The sequence below is a fragment of the Squalius cephalus genome (assembly GCF_949319135.1).
Source record: "Squalius cephalus genome assembly, chromosome: 24".
Classification (NCBI taxonomy): Eukaryota; Metazoa; Chordata; class Actinopteri; order Cypriniformes; family Leuciscidae; genus Squalius; species Squalius cephalus.
The window spans coordinates 5,124,358-5,145,859 of NC_137145.1; the positions used below are offsets into that span (position 1 = coordinate 5,124,358).

The 21,502-nt window shown below is 35.2% G+C and overlaps 1 protein-coding gene across 3 annotated transcripts in view; it reads right to left on the bottom strand.

Annotated features, from left to right (window-relative positions):
• slc4a5b (solute carrier family 4 member 5b) overlaps positions 1-20,940 on the bottom strand; it is a 37,522-nt gene extending 16,582 nt beyond the window's left edge. For 2 of the 3 annotated variants that reach the window (XM_079861255.1, XM_079861254.1), the window contains exons 1-8: positions 20,864-20,940; positions 16,172-16,239; positions 14,983-15,183; positions 8,933-9,059; positions 6,520-6,680; positions 5,138-5,287; positions 2,971-3,072; positions 1,360-1,415 (exon numbers count right to left, since the gene is read on the bottom strand). In XM_079861255.1, coding sequence (XP_079717381.1) covers positions 1,360-1,415; positions 2,971-3,072; positions 5,138-5,287; positions 6,520-6,680; positions 8,933-9,059; positions 14,983-15,183; positions 16,172-16,238 — 864 coding nt within the window. In that variant the 5' untranslated portion in view covers position 16,239; positions 20,864-20,940. The remainder of the gene's footprint in view (positions 1-1,359; positions 1,416-2,970; positions 3,073-5,137; positions 5,288-6,519; positions 6,681-8,932; positions 9,060-14,982; positions 15,184-16,171; positions 16,240-20,863) is intronic. The other variant, XM_079861256.1, reaches the window with a different exon arrangement.
• Between the last annotated feature and the right edge of the window lie 562 nt (positions 20,941-21,502).

Consider the following 21,502-nt stretch of genomic DNA (forward strand, 5'->3'; position numbering starts at 1 on the left):
GTTCTCTTAGTCTGAGACCGAAACAAGACCAAGACCTTCAAAAAACGGTCTCGTGACCAAGACCGCTTTCACGTACTACAACACTACTTTCTGACTAAATGCTACAGCTTTTCTCTAAACTAAATTTAATTTTTGCAAAGACGCTTAACCAACAGGCTCAAGGATCCTCTCATTTCAAACCTAACAAACAACTTTTATGAAAGATTTTGCTTGTGCTATCTTTCTTGAAAAAGCAATTATACTTGGTTCGACGTTTTGTTATCTAATGCAATAACATTCATACATTTTTAAAGGTGGATCAAGTGTCTAAATTTATTTCGGGGCTCCTGCATCTAAACCTGTACATTAATCAATCAAAGAGCTTTGTAATGCCTGAATAAATGCAAATCTGCATGTACTGACATCAATCCCCCCATAATTCCTGGGACCCTTTACTTTCAAACTCAGCATGCTCCCGTAGGCCCTACATGAAACCTATTGAGGGCAGTGACCACATGAAAGTCAGCCGTGGGTGTCATTATAAGCAGAGAAACTCATTAAAGTGGACTCAGAATTGGCCCACTTTGAAGTCTAGTGAGCCGACAGTGGCGGCACCGTTCGCCTCAAAATACTTAGGCAAAAATAAGAGCTTTATTGTGTATTTCATAATTGTGCTTCATTGTTTTCGTTTTTGCACCACAAAACCAGTGATCAAATGAAAGAAAATATTACAAAAAGACTAATGAGGGCTGGCAGCACTTGAGTGACTTTAGCCGGGTGCACACTGTACGATTTATAATAGTCCTGTACGATTGTTGCATGTCAGACTGCACGAACATGATCCCCGCTGTAAGCCATGTCACACTGTAGGATCTCAGATGTTATTAATGTCAGACTGTACAGAAGTCAAGAAACGTTAACAACGGACGCATGCAAGAAGATTCGTCCTGGGTTTTACATCATCAGTCCGTGACATGTTCAATGACTGCATTACATTACTTGTATTGAAAAAGCTGTCGGTGAACATGTCAAACTAGCGATCAAAGACTCCAGATATTTGTCTAGGATCCGAGGAATCTTTTAGGATTCTCAACATTTGTCTCAGATGGCCAAATCGTGGCAAAATCATACAGTGTGAACCCGGCTTTATATGGAGATTATCCCCTCAGCACTTCATTATGGCTCATATCTGTCTCCTCTATTGCATAAATGCTCAGAAATTAGTCGTTGTCCCAGATGCAGTGCTTTTGTTTCTAAAATCATCTTGTTTACTCTTTGCTAATGAAAAAAGTACATTTTCTATGTATTTTAATATGTTCATGTGAGGAAGAAAATAAAAAATCAGACAATGTTAGGAATACTAATGGAAAACTGTTGTACCTGGTCGGTGCTGGGTGTGACGGAAATATCATTCATGCTGCGGCACTGAGAAGGATCTGAGAAGCACAGATTAAACACTTTGATTATTAATTGAATCAGTGTTGTTATTGTTAACTCAAACTAAAACTATTAAATTAAATATAATAAAGCTGAAATAAAATATAAATTTATTTCAGTTTATTTCAGTTTGACTGAATTTTTCTAAACTGTTTTAATTATTATTTCGTTTTATTATTTTAATTTCTTCTATGTAAAGCACTTCGAATTGCCATTGTGTATGAAATGTGCTATATAAATAAACTTGCCTTGCCTTGCCTAAATAATAGATGAAAAACTCAAACTTAAAAAACGTCAACGAAAATTAGAAATGTTGCCTTGGCAAATAACTAAAATAAAATAAGTTAAAGTCAAAGTACTAAAATTACTACAACTTAAAAATAAAATAAAGCTAAAAAGAAATTGAAAAAACTGGTAAAAATGTCAAAAGCACATGACTAAATCACTAAAACTAAAATTGAAATAAAAACTGAAATTATAAAATAAAAGCTCATAAAATATTAATCAATAGTATATAAATAACGTTAAAATAACACAGAATTGTATTATGATTACAGTGTCAAATGCATGCCAAATACATATAACACATTCATCACAAATTATTTTGCAAGCAAAAACAATGGGACATTGTCACCTCATACCAAAAAAGATTTTAGATACTTTGATAATATACCATGTTACTTTATGATTATAATATTCATGTACAATACATCTTAAACTTCCAAAAGTCACGTTCGCTTGGAAATTTGTGACAAAACTAGGCCTTTTATACACCCATGTTTTTTTTTTTTTTACAAATTACAGCAAAATATGTGCTGCTTTATGTTTAAAAGACACACACAACTGGAAAAAAGTCTGAATTAATAAAGATTTTTTATTGTTTATGAAAGGAGTCTCTTATGCTCACCAATGCTTCATTTGTTTGATCAAAAACAACAATTTGAATAATTAAAATTTGAATATATTATACTGTGTCATTTATTCCTGAGATGGCAAAACATTTCTTCTTATTATCAATGTTAAAAACAGTGGATTAAAAAAAACTGTCATTTAATAAATATTATATATATTTATAATAAATAATTCACAATATTACTGCAGCCTTGGTGAGCATTAGAGACTTCTTTCAAAAACATTAAAAAAAAATTGAAAAAAGATTGTTGTTTTTCTGGCCTAAAGTACCCAGACAGAGTACAGAAACAAATCGTGACAAACAAGAATGGGAAAACCAAAGTCAAGACCTTTCTAATAATCTCTAATCCTCAGAACAATGGCAAAAATGCACTGTTGCATACTTGAGAAATGTTGCAACTACACACAGTTAGTCAGTGGATGATGCTATGTGAAGTAAAAGGTTGTTCACACTGACAGCAGTTTGCAGGGGTCATGCATTTTGATTGGTGTTGGTGATTTAGGGTAACGAAACTTGAGACAGTAGGAAAGCTTATTAGAAAACCAAAAGTTCATCTTAAGAGATGCCAGAGTGAACTTAAGATCTGGAAGAGGTTGTAGATGAATCAATGGAAGGGAGAAGAACCAGAAGCTCAGACTCACGCAGTTTGCTTAGGCCGCCGCTCTGATGAGCTCGCAGGTCCTCAGTGGAGCGATGGAGACCCGACCCAGAGCGAGGACTCGGGCTCGGGCTCGGACTGCGGTCTGATACAGACCCGAGATCAGACACAGAGAAAGACATGATAAAGACGGCAGGACAGGTGAAAGAATAAAGTGGAAACTCAAGAAATTAAAGTGCCCTTATTATGATTTTTAAGGTATTAGCTTTCATGCAGTGTGTGATATAGCTGTTTGTAAAAAGTAAAAGGTCTGCAACAGGGACGTTGGAAGACAGGGGGGGCTTAGCCCCCAGGGTATTTGTAACTTGCGTTTATAGAAAATCTTACAGTGAATTTGAGTAAAAAACAACTATGTTTAGCTGTATTTGTCTCTTCAACCCTGTTACCATCTTCAACCCTGTTACCCTAGTCTCAACCCCGTCACACCTACATTTTTATAAATAAAAAAAATGTTTACGTTTATGAATAAGTAATTTAATGTTTGTTGAACGTAGTCAGAAATGTTCAGAGCAATCATAAGAATAATGATTTTAGTTCAAATTCTGAAGTTAAGCCATATCTTTGATCAAAAATTATAGGGTTGCTGTCACAAAAAGTGCCCATTTCAGGCTTTATAGCATAAGTGTAAAATAATATGTAAATTTTATGGTGCATGGTACAATTTCTGGTAAGCTACGCTTTTTTATTATTTCAATTCAATTCAATTCAATTATTGTAATTTGATTTAATATTGACTCATTTGGATAAATAACTCAAGATAGGCGTTAATTTTTCTCAAGATAAAAACTCACCCAATGCTGTAAACATACAGACATCTATCAGCTGGTAGTATTATTTAAGGTTAAAAATAACTCAAATTAAATATAATGCGTTTTTTTATTATAATAACAACAACTTTATTTAATGATATAAGTAAAAATATAATAAATATGTAATATAGAACACATATTTAGAATTAGCAAAATACTCTCTATAGCTCTTTTTTTCTTGCCAACTACGTGCTAGCCTATATTATGGTCATTAAATGGCTTTCCTGAGGTAAATGTGACATAATTGTTCTCCAGCTATGTTATTGACCTCTTCACGCTGATAAAAAACACTGATTGATCGATATTATGTATGAGGAATATACATTTCGGTAAGTTGTAATGTATCTTTCAACAGTGTTCGTGTTTTTTTACTATTAGCTAGTAGAGATGATCGGTTCACGTGCGCTAGGGATCCGTCACATCACATTTACAAACGCCAAAACGGTATTTATTGTTTGAATTTCGTAATAAAATTGACAGACTCTGAGAGTTGAGATTCTTTTATACCATAAAGTAACCTGCTCTAGTCTGTTGGTCTCCATGTCCTCTTTGCTTCGCGATTTTTCTGTGCGTGAGAAAATGGATGTGTGGCGTGACTGAGAGCGTGTGAAAAGTGTCAATTGCGTGTGTCTCACGGTGAATGCGTGAGTTGGCAGGTCCAACTTCCGACTTTTCGGCTATTTTTTGTAGCTGGATATATATTTGTTGCGTCTAAATATGAATGAGGATACGGTTATTGATAAATCGAATTGTTATTGTTGTTCTTATTATCATTTAGGGGGGCTTAGGAATATTTTGGGGTAGCTTCAGCCCCCCTAAAATAGGCCTAACGACGTCCCTGGTCTGCAATGTTTTAAAGGTCAAAGTGCACGGCAAATAAAGTTATTGTCTCCTAAAAGAAATAATCAATTCTGAACTGCCGAATTCGTCAGTAATTCCAGTCTCACTTCCTGTTACAAACCTACTCAACAATGTGATAAATTTGCATAATGCCAGCCTATGCTCTTCATTGGCTGCCCACGAAAAACGTCTACTTTGACCTGGGCCACCTGACCAATCAGAGCAGGGTAGCTCTCGGAAAGGCGGGGCTTAGAGAGACTGAATCTTCAAACGAGTCGTTTTCAGACTGTTTGAGAAATTATGTGGTGTGCAATGTATGTTATGAGAAAATTAAAGTGTGTTTTTAGCTTTGATGACTCCAAAACATAAAAAATAGCATAATAGGGGCACTTTAAGAAAAAGAAGTTTATTGGAAATGATTTGAAAATCAAGTGTCAGAGAGAGACAGGGGATTCTGGGAATTTCACTGACTGTGGGGCAGGTTACATAGCGGACTCTTACTCGAGGGGCTGGGTTTTCCGAGGTCAGCCAGGGAGCGGTGGATCGGCTTCTTGGTCTGGTGACGGTGCTTCCGCAAGAGGACGAAACTGACCTTCTCACGGATCTCTGGAGCTATAAGACCCTCCTGCACCTGCTTCTCAATGATGTCATCTGTGAAAGAGAGAAAAACACACACAAATGCATTAAAATCCATATTTAAATAACACACAGGAACAAGAAAAAACACAAATGAGGTCTCGACTTTTTCTCCTAGACAGCAATGAGAGTTTATAAAGCATATGGAAGGCTAGTTCTTCTCAAATGTTTCTCTTGAGTATAGAGTAATCTCACTCTGTCTCCTCTAGTTCTCAACAATGTCTCAAACTGCTCAGATTTGCTAACATGGCACAATCTGCAATCAAAGTCTGAGATCTAAATATGAACGTTTATTAACAAATTTTCCCCAAACCAAATGATCTGAGCTCCTTTCTTCATTGTGTATATCTATATATTTAACTGTCTATATCCATATGTAACTGTGGCAAGCTAGTAAGAGCTGTGCGGGTAAACCTCACTCCCCTGGTCTCAAGAGGGACATCAGCGACTGAAGCTAGAGACTGTGGTCACAAAGTCGATACTTTAATTAAACATTTCTCAGAACCCCATTAAATATCCTAAAAGAGCAACATTGAGCAATATAAATTTGACTACTGCATGCTATAATTGTTGAATTTTTATCTGTACTAATTTTAATGTAAAAAATTGGAATTCAGTTTAATTTATTTAAATGTGGTAAAATATGAAAGTACTGCACTCGTATTAATAGCAAAATTAAGAATTAGCCAATAAAAAAATACCATTCAAAAGTTTGGGGTCGGTAAGATTTTTTAAAATGTATTTAAAAGAAGTCTCTTTTCTCCCCCAAAAGGATGCATTTATTTGATCAAAACACAGTAAAAGCAGTAATATTATGAAATATTGTTTCAATTTAAAAGATGAATACATTATAAAATGTAATTTATTCCTGTGATGAAAGCTGAATTTTCAGCATCATTACTCCAGTCTTCAGAGTCACATGATCCTTCAGAAATGATCTCCATTCATGATTATTATCAATTTTAAAAACAGTTGTGCTGCTTCATATTTTTGAGTAAATAAAAATCTTTTGTAACATTATAAATGTCTTTGCCATCACTTTTGATCAATTTAATGCATCCTTGCTGAATACAAGTATAAATTTCTTTCAAAAAAAAAAAAATCTTTTGACCAGTATTACAATATATTTATGAAACAGAATATTAAATAGAACTTTGTGAATGATGTGTGTTCAAATTGGAGTTCTGTAGTCCCAGATTAAAGGTGGTTCTGTTCTTGGCTCTTTATGTGCGGACGGGTGTACTGACCCACTATCTGTGGCAGCGAGTATCCCTCCAGGTCCAGCAGGATACAGCCCGTCTGCAGACAGGTGCGCAGCTCGAACAGGCTGTGCAGAGACAGCGTGGACACATGCGGTTTGCTCCACCTCTCTCCACCCTCCTCCACCTTCTCCTCAAACTTAACCCACCTGATGCAACACACAGAAGACATAACATTACTTCACTTGACAACACACTTTTCCTCCCATGTACCAACAGATGGATGAAACACTTTTAGGTTTTGTAAATATAATGGCTGGAAATCATTGCAACATGATCAATAAATTATAAAATAGTTAACATTAACTTACAATGAGCAATACATTTGTTACAGTATTTACTAACCTTTGTAAACGTTAGTTCATTAAAACCACTGTTTATTGTTAGTTCATGTTAACTCTGGTAATACTAAATAATAGATACAACTGATTTAATGTATTACTAAATGTGGAAATTAACATTAAAGGGATACTTCACCAATTAGCATTAAGCTTTGTATCAGTAGAAACCCGGTAGTATTTTCGAATGCCCGTTCTTCCCTCCCTCATGTTCCCCTGAAACGAGAGATTTCTGTATTGTGTGTCTGGAAAAAAAACTCAGATGATGCAAAAATCATCATTTAGCGTCATCTGAGGCTTTTTTGTCCAGAGGCGAGAGACTACAGCCAGTAGGAGGAGCTCGTTCCGCATGTCTTCAACCCGCCCATAGGGGGATCTCACGATAAAACGGCATCTTTTCAGTTTCGAGTCGACTAGTAGCCTAGCTGTATCATTTCCTCCGATACTGCCCTCTGTAACCGGTAGGCGTGGCTTGGGAGTGGCCTCGTAGGGCAGCGAAGCAAGTGCATTCTGGGAGTTGTTGTCTTTCATCCACATGAGCCAAAAATACATTTTCTGGCTTTTCTCAGTCTAGAAGGCTCCAACTTCTAAAATAATTTCACATTTCTACTACATAAATGACCCAATTTAAATACACATTCATCTTTCCAGCGGTGAAATATCCCTTTAATAAAGATGATTAAATGTTTTAATTGTTAGTTCATGTTAACTAATGAGACCTTATTGCAAAGTGTTACCAGTTAGTCATTGTATTGTTTTTTCAGCTAACATTTATCCATACATTACTATACTGGGTTGAAAAAATAAAATAATGTAACTTAACAGAAACTAATTTTAGATTTATAATATACATTTTTCAGAGAATAAATTATTTAAATTTTAGGGTGGGGGTCCCTAATAACAAGGATGATCATATTTGGGGGTCAATGACATCTAAAAGATTGAAAACCCCTGATTTAAATCATGTCACAAAAGGCTTCAGAAGTGTACGGGTGATGCTTCCTCGTTTCCTCGCTCCTCCGTCCTCCAGCCTGTGACCCCTGAAAACCGATCGTACTCGGCCATCTTGAAGCACATCTCAATTCTCTAATTGCACCGTGAGAAGGCGAGAAACGAGGAAGCTTTCTGAAGAGGCATGAGCGAGGATACACAGGTACACTCGCATCACTGTAAACCCTAACGCTCAAAATAATTAATTGGTTTGAGTAGGACAAACTTAAATTAAACTAATTAGTTTAGTCAATTTAACTTTGAGTATTTAGCACTTTCTTTTTCTTTCAAGTTCACAGAACTGATATATTTTAAGTAAACTGAACTGTTTCATTGTTTTGAGTTTTATGAAATTATTTCTTTTAATTTAGATAAACTTAAGTTTAACTGAAATGGCTGGGATGTCCATTTCCCAACATGCTTTGTCGATGGCACTCGAAAGGGAGAGTAAATGCTAAAATTAAGTGTAATATATTGTTTTTTTTGTGTGCAAGATTGTTAAGTGGGAGATTTAGTAGTGATTCATGTTTTGTTATGCTAATTTAGAATAATTTCTGTTAATGTTGGTTTTAGGATAATTACCATCATGTAGACAAGTGGTGCATGCAGCATGATTTGAGAGCAAATAAAACCTTTATATTGCTGCACTCATACAGCAAGTGTTACTGTATAACATACTATTGTTAACATGTTAACAAATTAGTATGTTAGCAAACTAGCTTGTTAAAGCTAGCTAAGTTTATACTAATAAAAGTGTTCACATTGAGATTACATGAATGTTTTAAGTCAAATGTATGAATTAGTGTACTCAAACATTTCAAGTTAAGAACAATTCAAATGTATAAGTACAAAATTAAAATCTGCCAGTTCTGCTTACTTAAACTTTGAATTTCTTAACTTAAAAAAATGGAGGCAACTGATTGCCTTACATTTTTTGAGTTGTGCCAACTTATTCGGGTTTACTGTGTAAGGGATGGAGCTAACACCCCTGAAAGGAAGTGAAGAAAGGAAACAAGGATGTACAATAAGAAATGAGAAGCGCCCTATGTGTTATGTGATCTTGTTTGTGTCACCTGGCCGACTCTTTCCACTCCATCTCTCCGCCCTCATGCTGCAATGTGTCCATCTCAGTGAAGAGGGTGGGTGTGGGCTCATCTTCCTCCCTGAGGATGTGGCGTAGTCTCTCAGCAGCAGGGGACACTGTGACACACACACACACACACACACACATATACTATTTGTAGTATATGTAGTATTTGAGCAGTGCAAGTAAGCCAAACAAGAGTCAGAACTTTACATGCTCCAATACACTGAGACTTGTGGGTGAGGTAAGTTTGAATCTTGCTTGCAACCATCTCTGATTCAACCTCTCATTTTCCCCATCACTTCCTGTATTCTCTCTACTATGCTATAATCTGATAGATATATATATATATACTATCATTAAAAAAAACTGTGGGGTCAACAAGATTTTAATGGTTTTGAAAGAAGTCTCTTATGCTCAAAAAGGCTGCATTTATTTGATCAAAAATACAGTAAAAAGAGAAATATTGTGATTTTTTTCACAATATGAACCATTTTCTATTCTAATAAATTATAAAATGTAGTTTATTCCTGTGATCAAATCTGAATTTTCAGCATCATTACTCCAGTCTTCAGTGTCACATGATCCTTCAGAAATCATTCTAATATGATGATTTGGTGCTCAAGAAACATATCTGATTATTATCAATGTTGAAAACAGTTGTGCTGCTTCAAATATTGGTGGAAACAGTGATACATTTTCTTTTTTAGGATTGTTTGATTAGCAGAAAGTTTGAAATAGAATTCTTTTGTAAAATCATAAATGTCTTTACTGTTAAAAGCTTTTCCTGTCTCTTTAGATCAATTTAATGAATCCTTGCTGAATAAAAGTATTAATAATAAAACTTTTGAACAACAGTGTTGTTTGCATGATCCTAGTTTGTTGAGAGTGGTTGCCAGGGTGTTGCTAATGTGCTGTGGGTGGTTATGTATGGCTCGGGTCCTTTTTTCAATCTAAAGATATTGTATTTTTTCGCCTGCTGTATAAACTGCCATGTGAAAATCATGTAACTTTGAAAAGAAACTGCAGATGTTCGATCATGCAGGTTTGCACTGCACAACATCCGGAAGATCAGGCCTTTCCTAACTGAGCATGCAACACAACTTCTCGTCCAGGCCCTGGTTATTTCTAGGCTTGACTACTGCAATGCTCTTCTGGCTGGACTTCCATCATGTGCAACTAAACCTCTACAAATGATTCAGAATGCTGCAGCTCGTCTTGTCTTCAACGAGCCAAAAAGAGTCACTCCTCTGTTCATCTCTCTGCACTGGCTACCACTCGCTGCTCGCATCAAGATCAAGGCATTGACGCTTGCTCACAGATCTATCACAGGGTCAGCTCCTCCTACTTTCACTCACTCCTAAGAGTCTACATCCCTACCAGAAGCCTACGATCGGTCAACAAGCGACGTCTCGTGGTTCCATCACAGAGAGTCACAAAATCACTCTCCAGAACATTCTCATTCATGGCTCCATGCTGGTGGAATGCTCTCCCCACCCTCATCCGGAATGCAGAATCCCTGACAACATTCAAAAGACAACTGAAAACTCATCTCTTACGTGAGCAAAATACATAAAACATTCTTTCCTTTTCCTCTAATCCTCCCTTATCGGGCTTATGCTACTCTGAACAATGCCTGAACTTCGTATTTTGAGCACTTCTTGCGTTGTTTTTGCCTCTTCACGATGACTCGCTTAATTTAGTCCTAATTTGTTGCCTTGGACAAAAGCATCTGCTAAATGACTAAATGTAAATGTAGATGCTTATATCCAAATCAACTTAGAAATTATGATCACTGCAAGCAATAAAGCATTAAGAAAAAATAAAGAAGCAAATAAAAAATGTCCATGCAAATGTGTCAATAATGGCCTGTATGGCAAGCCGTTTTAGCTTAAATTGTACCCAGAGTTACTCGTCGTAATTGCATTTTTACTAGTAAGAATTCAATTAGAGAGCTCTACAATTCAATTCTTACTAGTAGCAATTACATTTAGAGAGCTCTCTTATTCAATTATTACTAGTAAGAATTACATTTATAGAGCTCTACAAATTAATTTTTACTAGTCATATGTCTCCATTGACTTCCATTCATTTTTAATTACGGAGCTCTACAATTAAATTGTTACTAGTAAGAATTCCAATTAGAGAGCTCTCTAATTCAGTTGTTACTAGTAAGAATGCAATTGCAGAGCTCTTTAATTCAATTACAGAGCTCTGCAATTATACATATCTTTAATTCGTTTTTTTACTAGTAAAAATTCAATTAGAAAGCTCTGTAATTGCATTCTTACTAGTAAGAATTTAATTAGAGAGCTCTCTAATTGTAATTGTTACTAGTAATAATTGAATTGTAGAGCTCTCTAATTGTAATTTTTACTAGTAATAATTGAATAATAGAGCTCTCTAATTGTAATTGCTACTAGTAAGAATTGAATTGTAGAGCTCTCTAATTGAATTCTTACTAGTAAAAATGCAATTACGACGAGTAACGCTGGGTACAATTTAAGCTAAAACGGCTTGCCATAGGCCTGGAGCTCAACACACCCCACTAGTACAACTGAGTTTGATTCTTTGCATTAAACAGAAGCCTACTGGACTGTATGTCGAATAAGTCTGGCTGTTGTTTTGCCTTCAGCTCAATCTGAATTGACCCTGCTTGAAATGAAATCTGAATATGACAGAGCAGGAACATTACGATGCACGACTTCCTAAGGCCATCAATGATTCGATCATAATTCATCTATCTAATCAGAACAAGAATTCGCCGAGCTTTCGGATCTGAGAACGCACTGAATCCAGCTCGACTCTTCACTCAAGTCATGCATCAGCCGATAAAGTCAGAATCAAATCAACAGGATTGTTTAAAGATAAGTATCTTAATAATCTTCCTTTGAAGATTAATATCTTAGTCAGATATCTGAAAGCATATCAAACGAATTTGTTCAGTAGATTATCTTAAATAACCACATGACAGTGGCTTAATCTAATCTGATGTGCAATGCCAGAATCAATATCTAATGTCAATAGACCTGTACTGATTTAATCAAAATGATCGACTTTATATTTTAGGTAAAGTTAGCTTACATAAGTTCCAGTGGAGGTTACTAAAACCTATTCACAATCTAATGTTATGTGTATTAAATCTGAAGTTTAGAGCAATCTATTGAAAACTCAAGGTGCAAGTCGGTGCCTGTGAGCTCAAGCATGACAATCTTTTTGTGACCTTCCTCTCAATCTCTGGCTTTTCCTCAGGATTATTAGCACGTGGGTGTTTTTCTCCATGTAATCCTTCTAATCCTAAAGTAAAAATCACAAATACGTGTGGTTGTAGAATGCCAATGCAGAGTAGAGTACAACGCATCAGCTTATTTATAGCTCATACACTTCAATCAAACTTTGATAGAGTCACAGATATTAGAGGTTAGCTGTTGATATACTGTACATGTTGCCGTAGAATTCATCGACAATGAATTTCTTTACGTCAGTCTTCACTTAGTCTTTACTTTGACTCCAATAAAAGCAGATGTTAAATCCTGAGATTTCTTCTTGAGAAGAACCTTACAGAAACACGCATTCCTAACGGACTGAAATTTTGATGTGTTTCAGAGTTTAAATACATGCAATTAATGCAGAATCATGCCAATATGGACACTACTGAACATTTAAACAAAGTTTGACGCAAATTATTATTGTAGGTTGTAGACTGATCTCAGAAATGTGTCTTTACATCCAGCGGCAATGAGTGAATCTCATTAAACCTGATGTGTGGCTCATTTTGCATATCCAAATTAAAAGAAAAAAGTAAATAATAATACGAATAAATGGTAACACTTTAATTTACAGTGTCCTTGTTACACGTTACATGTAGTTACTGTAGTAATAACTATAAATTATGCATAATTACATGCAACTAAACCAAACCCCAATCCTAACCCTAACCCTATAGTAAGTAGTACATGTAGTTAATTATTATTACACATGAAATGAAAAACAGTAATATACAAATTACGGTTATACAATTAAAAAATAAAATAAATAAATAAATATATATTTTTTTTATATATAGCTATTTTTTTAATATATACATATATATATATATATATATTAAAAAAATAGCACAAAAAGGAAGTGCATTAAGTGCTATCCTGATGTACTTTACAATTTAAATAGTTTATCATTATTTGCATTACAGAAAAGTTATTTTGGGAGTAAATATGCTTAAATGTCATGAAAATGTCACAATGCAACAAACAAAAACAAAAAAAGAGAAAAGAAAAAGATTGTCCTAGGCTTCACAAGGATTTAAAAAAACAAAAAAAACACTACAATCATCAACCAACCTTGTGACTTCAGTACTGTTATTACTGTATCAGCAAAAAACTAATGCTAATAGACTAACAGACTCAGCAAGGTCATGATTTACCAGTATCAAACTCCAAACCAAATGTGCTCTGACCACAGTTACAGAGAGAAACTCTCTGGGAGAAAACACGTAAGAATAAATAAGGAATAAGAAACTATAAGGAAAAGAGCTGAAGAGCACCTGTATCTGTGCAGATGCTCAGGAGAGTGTTCTGAGAGCCCAGGCTGGACGTCAGTGACTGTATAGAGTCCTGAATACTGAACGAGCCCGTCAACCTACGCTGTTCCTGCTCCATCCTTCAGTAAATCCCACGTTTATTGTTTCATTGAAAGAAAAAGATCCACAATAACTATTCTGGAATGTCCACCTGTTGACTTCAGCCTCTTTTCGATGAATCCGTTAGGCCTTTTCCCTCATTTTATATGCACCTTCCCTGTGAGCAAGTGCTCTTGTTATTGAACTTTTCTCTTCAGCGATGTTGCTCTTTCCTGAAAACTAAAGCAGGGCAAAGTGCCACACGCATGAAAGGCCCAACAAGTGTTTTTCTTCTCCTTCAGCTTTGCTGATCCCTCCCTTTCTCTCTCTCTCTCTCTCTCTCTCTCTCTCTCTCTCTCTCTCTCTCTCTCTCTCTCTCTCTCTCTCTCTCTCTCTCTCTCTTTCTCTCTCTCTCTCTCTCACTTCAGAATTTAATTCTAAATCCTCAAACAACTCTCAGACATGTTTCCATCAATAATCCTCAATGATGCATGTTATTTTAAAGCAGTAACTGTGTGACGTAAGGTGACGCAGTTACATTGTACTTACTCAAATGAGTACTGAGTAATATTTAATAACTACATGTACTTACGATAGAGTTATGTTTAGTCTTAGGGTTTGGCTTAGGGTTAGTTACTTGTAATTGTGCATAATTTACTGTTATTACTGTAGTTAGTACATACAGTAACGTGTAACTACGTCACCTTAAAATAAAGTTACCATATAGTTAACTAAAAATAAAACCATGAAAAAAATTTGTTACTTGAAATAAAGTAATTTTTTAAAATTTATTTCAGCTAGTTGCCAAAGCAACATTGTTCATTTTAAGTTACTTTAACTTGATGAACTAACTACACAATAATAAATAATAAAAATGATAGAAAGCATAAAAAACAATAAATAATGGCAAAAACACACAACAAAATTGCTAAAACTTTAACTAAATTTAAAATGAAAACGGAGAATACAAAAATAAAAACCAATTCAAAAAAATTTTAAATTAAATTTAACATTTTCTAAAATTAGAAAATATGTAACATTAGTGGAATGTCTAAAGTGGACCATCGAAATAAGTAACTTTGCAATTACATGTCAACTACCATTACAGGATTAGTGGACTGTCTGCTTAATATCTGCTAACACTTTATTGTGATGATTCCCCAGCATGTACAAGTACATTTCAACTTATTCTACTAACCCTAACCCTAGCAGTCTACTAATACTCTAATGAGAGTTAGTTGACATGTAGTTGCAAAGTTACTTATAGTTAGTAGTATAATGTCTAAAGTGGACTATCGAAATAACTATAATAGTATCTCACTGATGCTAAAATAACATTGAACTGTATTTAATTGTATTTTGATAGAAACTATAGACCTTTTTTGTTATGTCAAGAATAATAATGTTTAAGAGAAGCTCACTGGTGAAGTTGATATCGGAGAGCTCGTTTGAATCCTGCTCCCCTTCATCTGCATCACATGGTTCCTCTCGATCCTGATGTTCGTAGTGGTTGTTGTGTTTCTCCCTGCCGTCACTCGCGTGGGAATGTCGTGACGTGCGTCTGTGATGCCTGCGCTTCCTCCTGTAGCTCCGTGGCACTGGGACGCCAATGTAGACGGACTCTAAAACCAGAGAATGAAAGACCTGTGAGTTACTATTTTATATATTAGTAGTCCGATTCACAGCCCAGTAAGATTCATTTTCAGCAAATACGTTCATTCTGGTTCAAAAGCGATACAATGATTCATTTGATTCATCACCCTTGCATATATGCACATATGTGTGTGTATATTGTTTATACTGTACAATGCCCGGCCAAAAAAACAGTCACTGTTTGGATTTCAATGGGCGAATGCATAAGAGTCAATGATTGGATCATTAATTCAGTGATTAATGTTTCTATCATGTTATATGTTTGGCAACAGTTCTTCTAGCCCTCATTGATGGAGTGTGTAGCTTTTCATTTCTTAAACAACCATGTATGAGACACATCATGGCCATATTCCAGGATAACAATGTCAAGATTCATCAGGCTCAGATTGTGAAAGAATGGTTGTGAGGATCATGAAGAATCATTTTCACACATGAATCATCTCCTCTGAGTCCAGAGCTTAAATTCATTGAAAGTCTTTGGGATGTGCTGGAGGAGACTTTACACAGTGCTGGACTCTTGCATTGACAATACAAGATCTTGACCAAAAACTGATGCACCTCTTGATGGAAATAACATCACAACATTTATTTCCATCAAGAGGTGCATAATATAATATAATATAATATAATATAATATAATATAATATAATATAATATAATATAATATAATATAATATAATATACAATAATATAATATATATGAAAACATAATATAATATATATTTCTATATCTTTATGTTTATATGTCTATGTTATTTATGTTATATTTGTTTCTGTGACAAATATTGAAAATGAATATATAAATAAAAAATGTAAAAAAATAATCATATAATTTTATCATTGGAAAAAAAAAAACAGTAAACAAAAAGAATTTAATTAGTTTCTTTATCAAAAATCGGTTTGTAGGTCAGGTACATCTACCAATAAATAACGTAAAAAAAATGCCCATCCTCTCACCATCCTCATCCTCATTGTGTCTGCTGCGGTGACCACTTTTCCTGCTGCCGTGCGACTCATGGTCCATCCTGACAGGAAAAAACAGTAGAGTAAAATATATACTATTAAGGCAAGACAGTCCAGGCTAAACTTTTTTCATGCACTGGTCAGTTTTGAGATTTTGGACTATTTTGCTTACATTACTTGTTGTCTTTCAGATTAGAGGCAAGAAAACATCTAAAAGACACATTTAAGGGATTTTAAAGTATTTTATTACACTGTATCTATTTGAGTCACTAGATTTCAATTGCATTTGGCAGACGCTTTTATCCAAAGCGAAATACATTGCATTTCAAGGTACACATTTACACTCTTATCAGTTCTTGCTTTCCTTGGGAATCGAACCCATTGTCATGATTCCTGTCTTGTGTTCCCCTTTTCTTGTGTGCACTAGTCCTTTGTAGTTTTTTTTGTTAATTAGTCATTGAGTTAATTTGTCCCAGCTGTGTCTCGTTTCCCTGATCTGTTCTCGGTGTATTTAAGCCCTGTGTTTTAGTCTGTTCCTTGTCTGCCGTTGTCGTGTTATGTTTGGTTGTTCTGTTCCCGAGTCCTGTTCCCTATAGCCTGAGTCTGTATTTGTCTAGTTTTGAGTTTGTTTAAAGGAGACATATCATGCTTTTAAATCATTCCTCATTATTATAGCTCCACAGGCCCCTTTTCTACCCCTTTTCTGATGTGCGTCTGAGAGCAACTCGTTTTGGTGCGGTCTCTTTAAATACTTCATACCCCGCCCCCTCTCCAGGTTGCAGAGGTTCAACTCCACCCCGTTCGGCCATTTTTGTAGTTTGATGGCAGAGATACGATTATCTAGCGGCACAGAAACTTTTTATTCACACGTTATTAACAAAATGTCAACAACGGAAGACTTGTCCAGCCAGCCTTACATGTTCGAGTCGGAGCCGGAGCGAGATGAAAATGAAGACGACGAACCTGCAGAACAACGTCTTCATATGGATGTATCGCAATGGTGTGTTACTGTATTTAAACTTTGGTCTTCCGACCTTTTACCACCGTGTCGATTTATTTTGATTAATATGTGCGAGGGCGAGAGAGCAAGACAGCGTCTAGTTTGGAGACAGTGTCTTGTTTACACTTTCGCCTGGCTCCGAAGAGAGAGAGTGCGCGCGACCGGGTCTCTCTCTCTCTGCTCGTTCTTTCAGTTAAACATGCGCCCTGTCACAAGTGCTGCAGTTAATCTACATTAGACGGTGTAATGAAGCGTGTGGGTTACTACATCCAACAACCGAACATTTTAACTTACCCTCTCGTAACTTCTGCATCTTTTAACTTAGACTACAAAATTGCAGCGAGAAATAAAAATGCCGGATTGCTCGAAGTGTTGGGCCGGAAGTCAATGTCCTTATTTGGCAGTTCCGCTGCAAATACTGTGACGTAATAGTTCACAAAACGTCATAGATAACAGAAAAATCTGAACAGGTTGAAAAATAAGGTCAAAACAGAATATAAAGATATCAACGAAGCACCTGAAGAGAATAATTTCAACTTTTCTGTACTTCTAAACACTCCAAATATACAACAAAATGCATTTAAGGGCTAAAAAAGTGGATTTAGCATGATATGTCCCCTTTAAATAAAAGCTGCTGCAAGTAGATCCTCCATCCTTCCCTGCTTCAACCTGCATTTGTGACACCCATGACCTTGGCATTGCAAGCGCCAACGCTCTACAATTTTCAAAATTCCCTCTAACTCTAATATGTCACCAAAATGAAACAAAATTTCTGTTTTGGAAATGTATGCAAATTAGGGGATATTTTTGATTTTTGATAAGATAATGCCACATTTGCATACTTAAACATAACATTTCAGAAAACAATAGAATTGTCAATAGAATTGTCTTAATGTACTGTGGTAGCATGGTTGAAGTAACTGTTGAAGTATGGTGATATCTATTAGTTACACTTTTGTAAGCTTCTACCTAATTAAAGTTAGAAAAGCACTTTATATGACCTCAGTGTATTTACACACATTTAATTTGTGCTTATGTTAAGTTTGTTTGGTTTAGCTAGTTATAGCAGCCAGTCGTTTCAATGCCTCCAGCATGGTCTCACAGTCTCAGCTTCAGTGACCGGAAGAGAACCTGAGCGATGGGACACGTGGACCTGCAGCTTCATGAGATCAATGTCCCTGTCGCTGGTGGGAAAGGAAAACCCAATGCATTGGTATAATTATGGGAGGATTTCCGCTGTCAGTCAAACGCGGCTCTCTTATGTCACACAGTGTCACATAATTGATCGATTCATACATTCAGAAGCAGTAGCTGTGTCCCACATTTCTGCATTACAAAAATCCCATAAAGAGAGCCATGCAGTGCACGTCAAATCCAGCTGGCGTCCGGCCTCAATCTCCTTCCAACAACAGTAAAAAAGGCCATAAATGAATAAAATTATACTGAAGGAATAAGTAATTAAAAGAGTGTTGTGTATATTCTGCAGGGATATTCGATTCATGAACAAATCATTCTTTTGAGTCAAATCTTTTCAGTCACTTGATTCAGTTCACAAAACCGGTCTGAATGATTTGTTCACAAATCGCACTGACTCGATTCCCGAGTTACACACTTACGCTTTAGCAAAACTCCAAAACCTAGGACAAAAATGATTTGTGTAAATATTGACAAATAATAAGTGTTCATTCTCTGGTTCTTTAGAAATTCTCTCAAAGCCTGTTTGAGAGAATTTTTTCATGCACAAGATCAGAAAGTGTAAAATATAAAACATTCATTCATACATTTTCCAAATGAACTGAATGTTACAATTTATATACAAATGGATTTATGAACAATTTACACTGATTTTTCTTTTCTGCTCGTCTTTCATGAATAAAGAAACACAAACTATTATACATCACAGTTGTGTGAAACGAATACAATGCTGTCAGAAATGCCATGTTAGTTACACAATCATTGTGTTGGCCACCCAAGCTGAAGTACTGTAATGCAAGACGGCACTTAATACAGTAATGAACACTACTGTATATGATTATCAGTGTCCTTCACACCAGACAGAGAACAACTCAGACAGATAATCAGGACTGACAGCATCATTGATCCGCAGGAGAACGCGATGTGATTATATGAAGGGGAAAATGTCCACAGATTTACACATTTACACTTGAAATGACTTACACAAAGAGTTATGAACTTTTTTTTTTATACATAGATCCAGTATCAAAATACCCAATTAATATTACAGCTGTTAAAATACCCCTGTCCCACATTAATATAGCCTACAGAGACAATAATAAGTCCAAGATTATGAATAAACCATTTGTTGGTTGAATAATGGCAGAAATGTTCTGGAAACCTGTTTGAAAACAATTACTGTTTTTTGTATGCGATAAATTGTCGTCCAGTTCAACGTGTTACGCAATTAACGCAGCATTTCTGTCATCCTTTGGCTAGCGGTTTGCAAAAAATATGCAAATTAGCCCCGCCTCCACTCACTCACACCAGCTCAGAGACCCACTCGTTGGCGATCACACATTGACGTGATTGGTTACGAGGTATTTTGTGACGTCAGGAACACCAGCGATTTCAAACCGTGTTTTTGAGACAGCAATGGTGTTGACTTATGAATTTGCACATGGTTTGTCTTAAAGCAAATTAAAAACACCACATAAACATTAAAAATGTGTGAGATCCGCATAATGAAAGAGCATCAGATCTTAAAGTGACAGCAGCCACTAATGCGGTCTGTCATTAATGTTAATCAAAGAACAAAGGTAAATTACTCACTGCTCTTGACTAAAGAACTTATGTAGCTTTAATAAGGATTCATCTATATTTAATTTATAATTTATGTAGTGCAGACTGTTTGATAACTTTACTCATTTTCTGTATATTGAGGTAAATATGACATTTATTATGGGTTTATGTGAGGATTGTTTCAAGTTAATTTAAATTAATTGTTATATTTTTTGAAGCCTAATAAATGTTTTTTTTTTAAAAAAAGTATAGCTTTCAATACACTATAATGTTGAATGGCTATAATTAAAGTTTAAAATTGGGGGAAAAAATTATTTTCATCGAGACATCAATAGCTGTTTAAGTTTCAGTGATACTGCCCTTCATTCATAAAAAGATGCCATTAAACAAGTATTTAAAATATACTGTCTTTATGTTGTCTCTACATTAATTTGGAGATTAACTGTAAAATTATTCATTATATATTTAAAAAAAGCATAAAAACTCAAGTGTTTTTAATCGCAATTAACCACAGAAAAATGTCTGATTAATCTAGTTAATTTTGTAATCGATTGACAGCACTAATATATATATATATATATACACCAATACACACATACACAATATATATATATATATATATATATATATATATATATATATCTAATACAATATATTATACACAATATATTATATCTAATAAAAATATATATATATAAAAAAATACATATATATATATATAAACAGCAAATTTTAACACAAATGAAAACCTTCAACCAATCACCATTTATTTGATTTGTAATTTTTTGTGTGTTTAACTAGATCTTGGATCTTTTTAGGCCTTGTCATCAAAAAGTAATTGTTTAACATTAACCAAGTTGCTAAAGCAATCTATTACTTTTCTAAAACTTTTACCAGGAGCTTTAAAAAGAAAAAGAACCAGCTCTTACCTTATTACAGAAGAGGCGTTGAGATGAGCAGTGTGATGAGCATCTGTATGTATCAGATGAGGTCAGGCTTGTTTCTCTGTACAGTATCAGACACATAGAGACAGCGGATCACAATGATTATCCATCACCGGCTATCTGTCTTGTGATTGGCTGAACAGTCAAACGCTTCAGGTCACATAAGCACAGCACTGAACACAGTATGATGACGGGACACATGACATGAAGTTCAATAAATGACACGCACAGAGCACGCTCACCCCGAACACCCCGCCGGCTGTTTTCTAATTAAACACGCTATCGCCTGATAGCTCATCATAAATCTTGTTAAATGCATATTACAAAAAACAAATATGAAACAATATTGTACATGCGCAGCTTAGGACTATATAACATATTTAGTTCTTTACAATTGTTAACAAGCGTTTACTGATACTTAAAATTACTTTTTGAAGACTCTTAACTCAGCAACACACCTACATCACATAATTATAGTTGAATAGTTAATTTTCTGGCCAAAACCACATTTTGGGAAATAAATACTAACTCTACATTTCAAAATGCTAAAACCCTTTTTTTTTTTTTTTACATACTGACTTTATCAAAACACAGCAAACCCGACTCAAAATAAAATCATTGTCA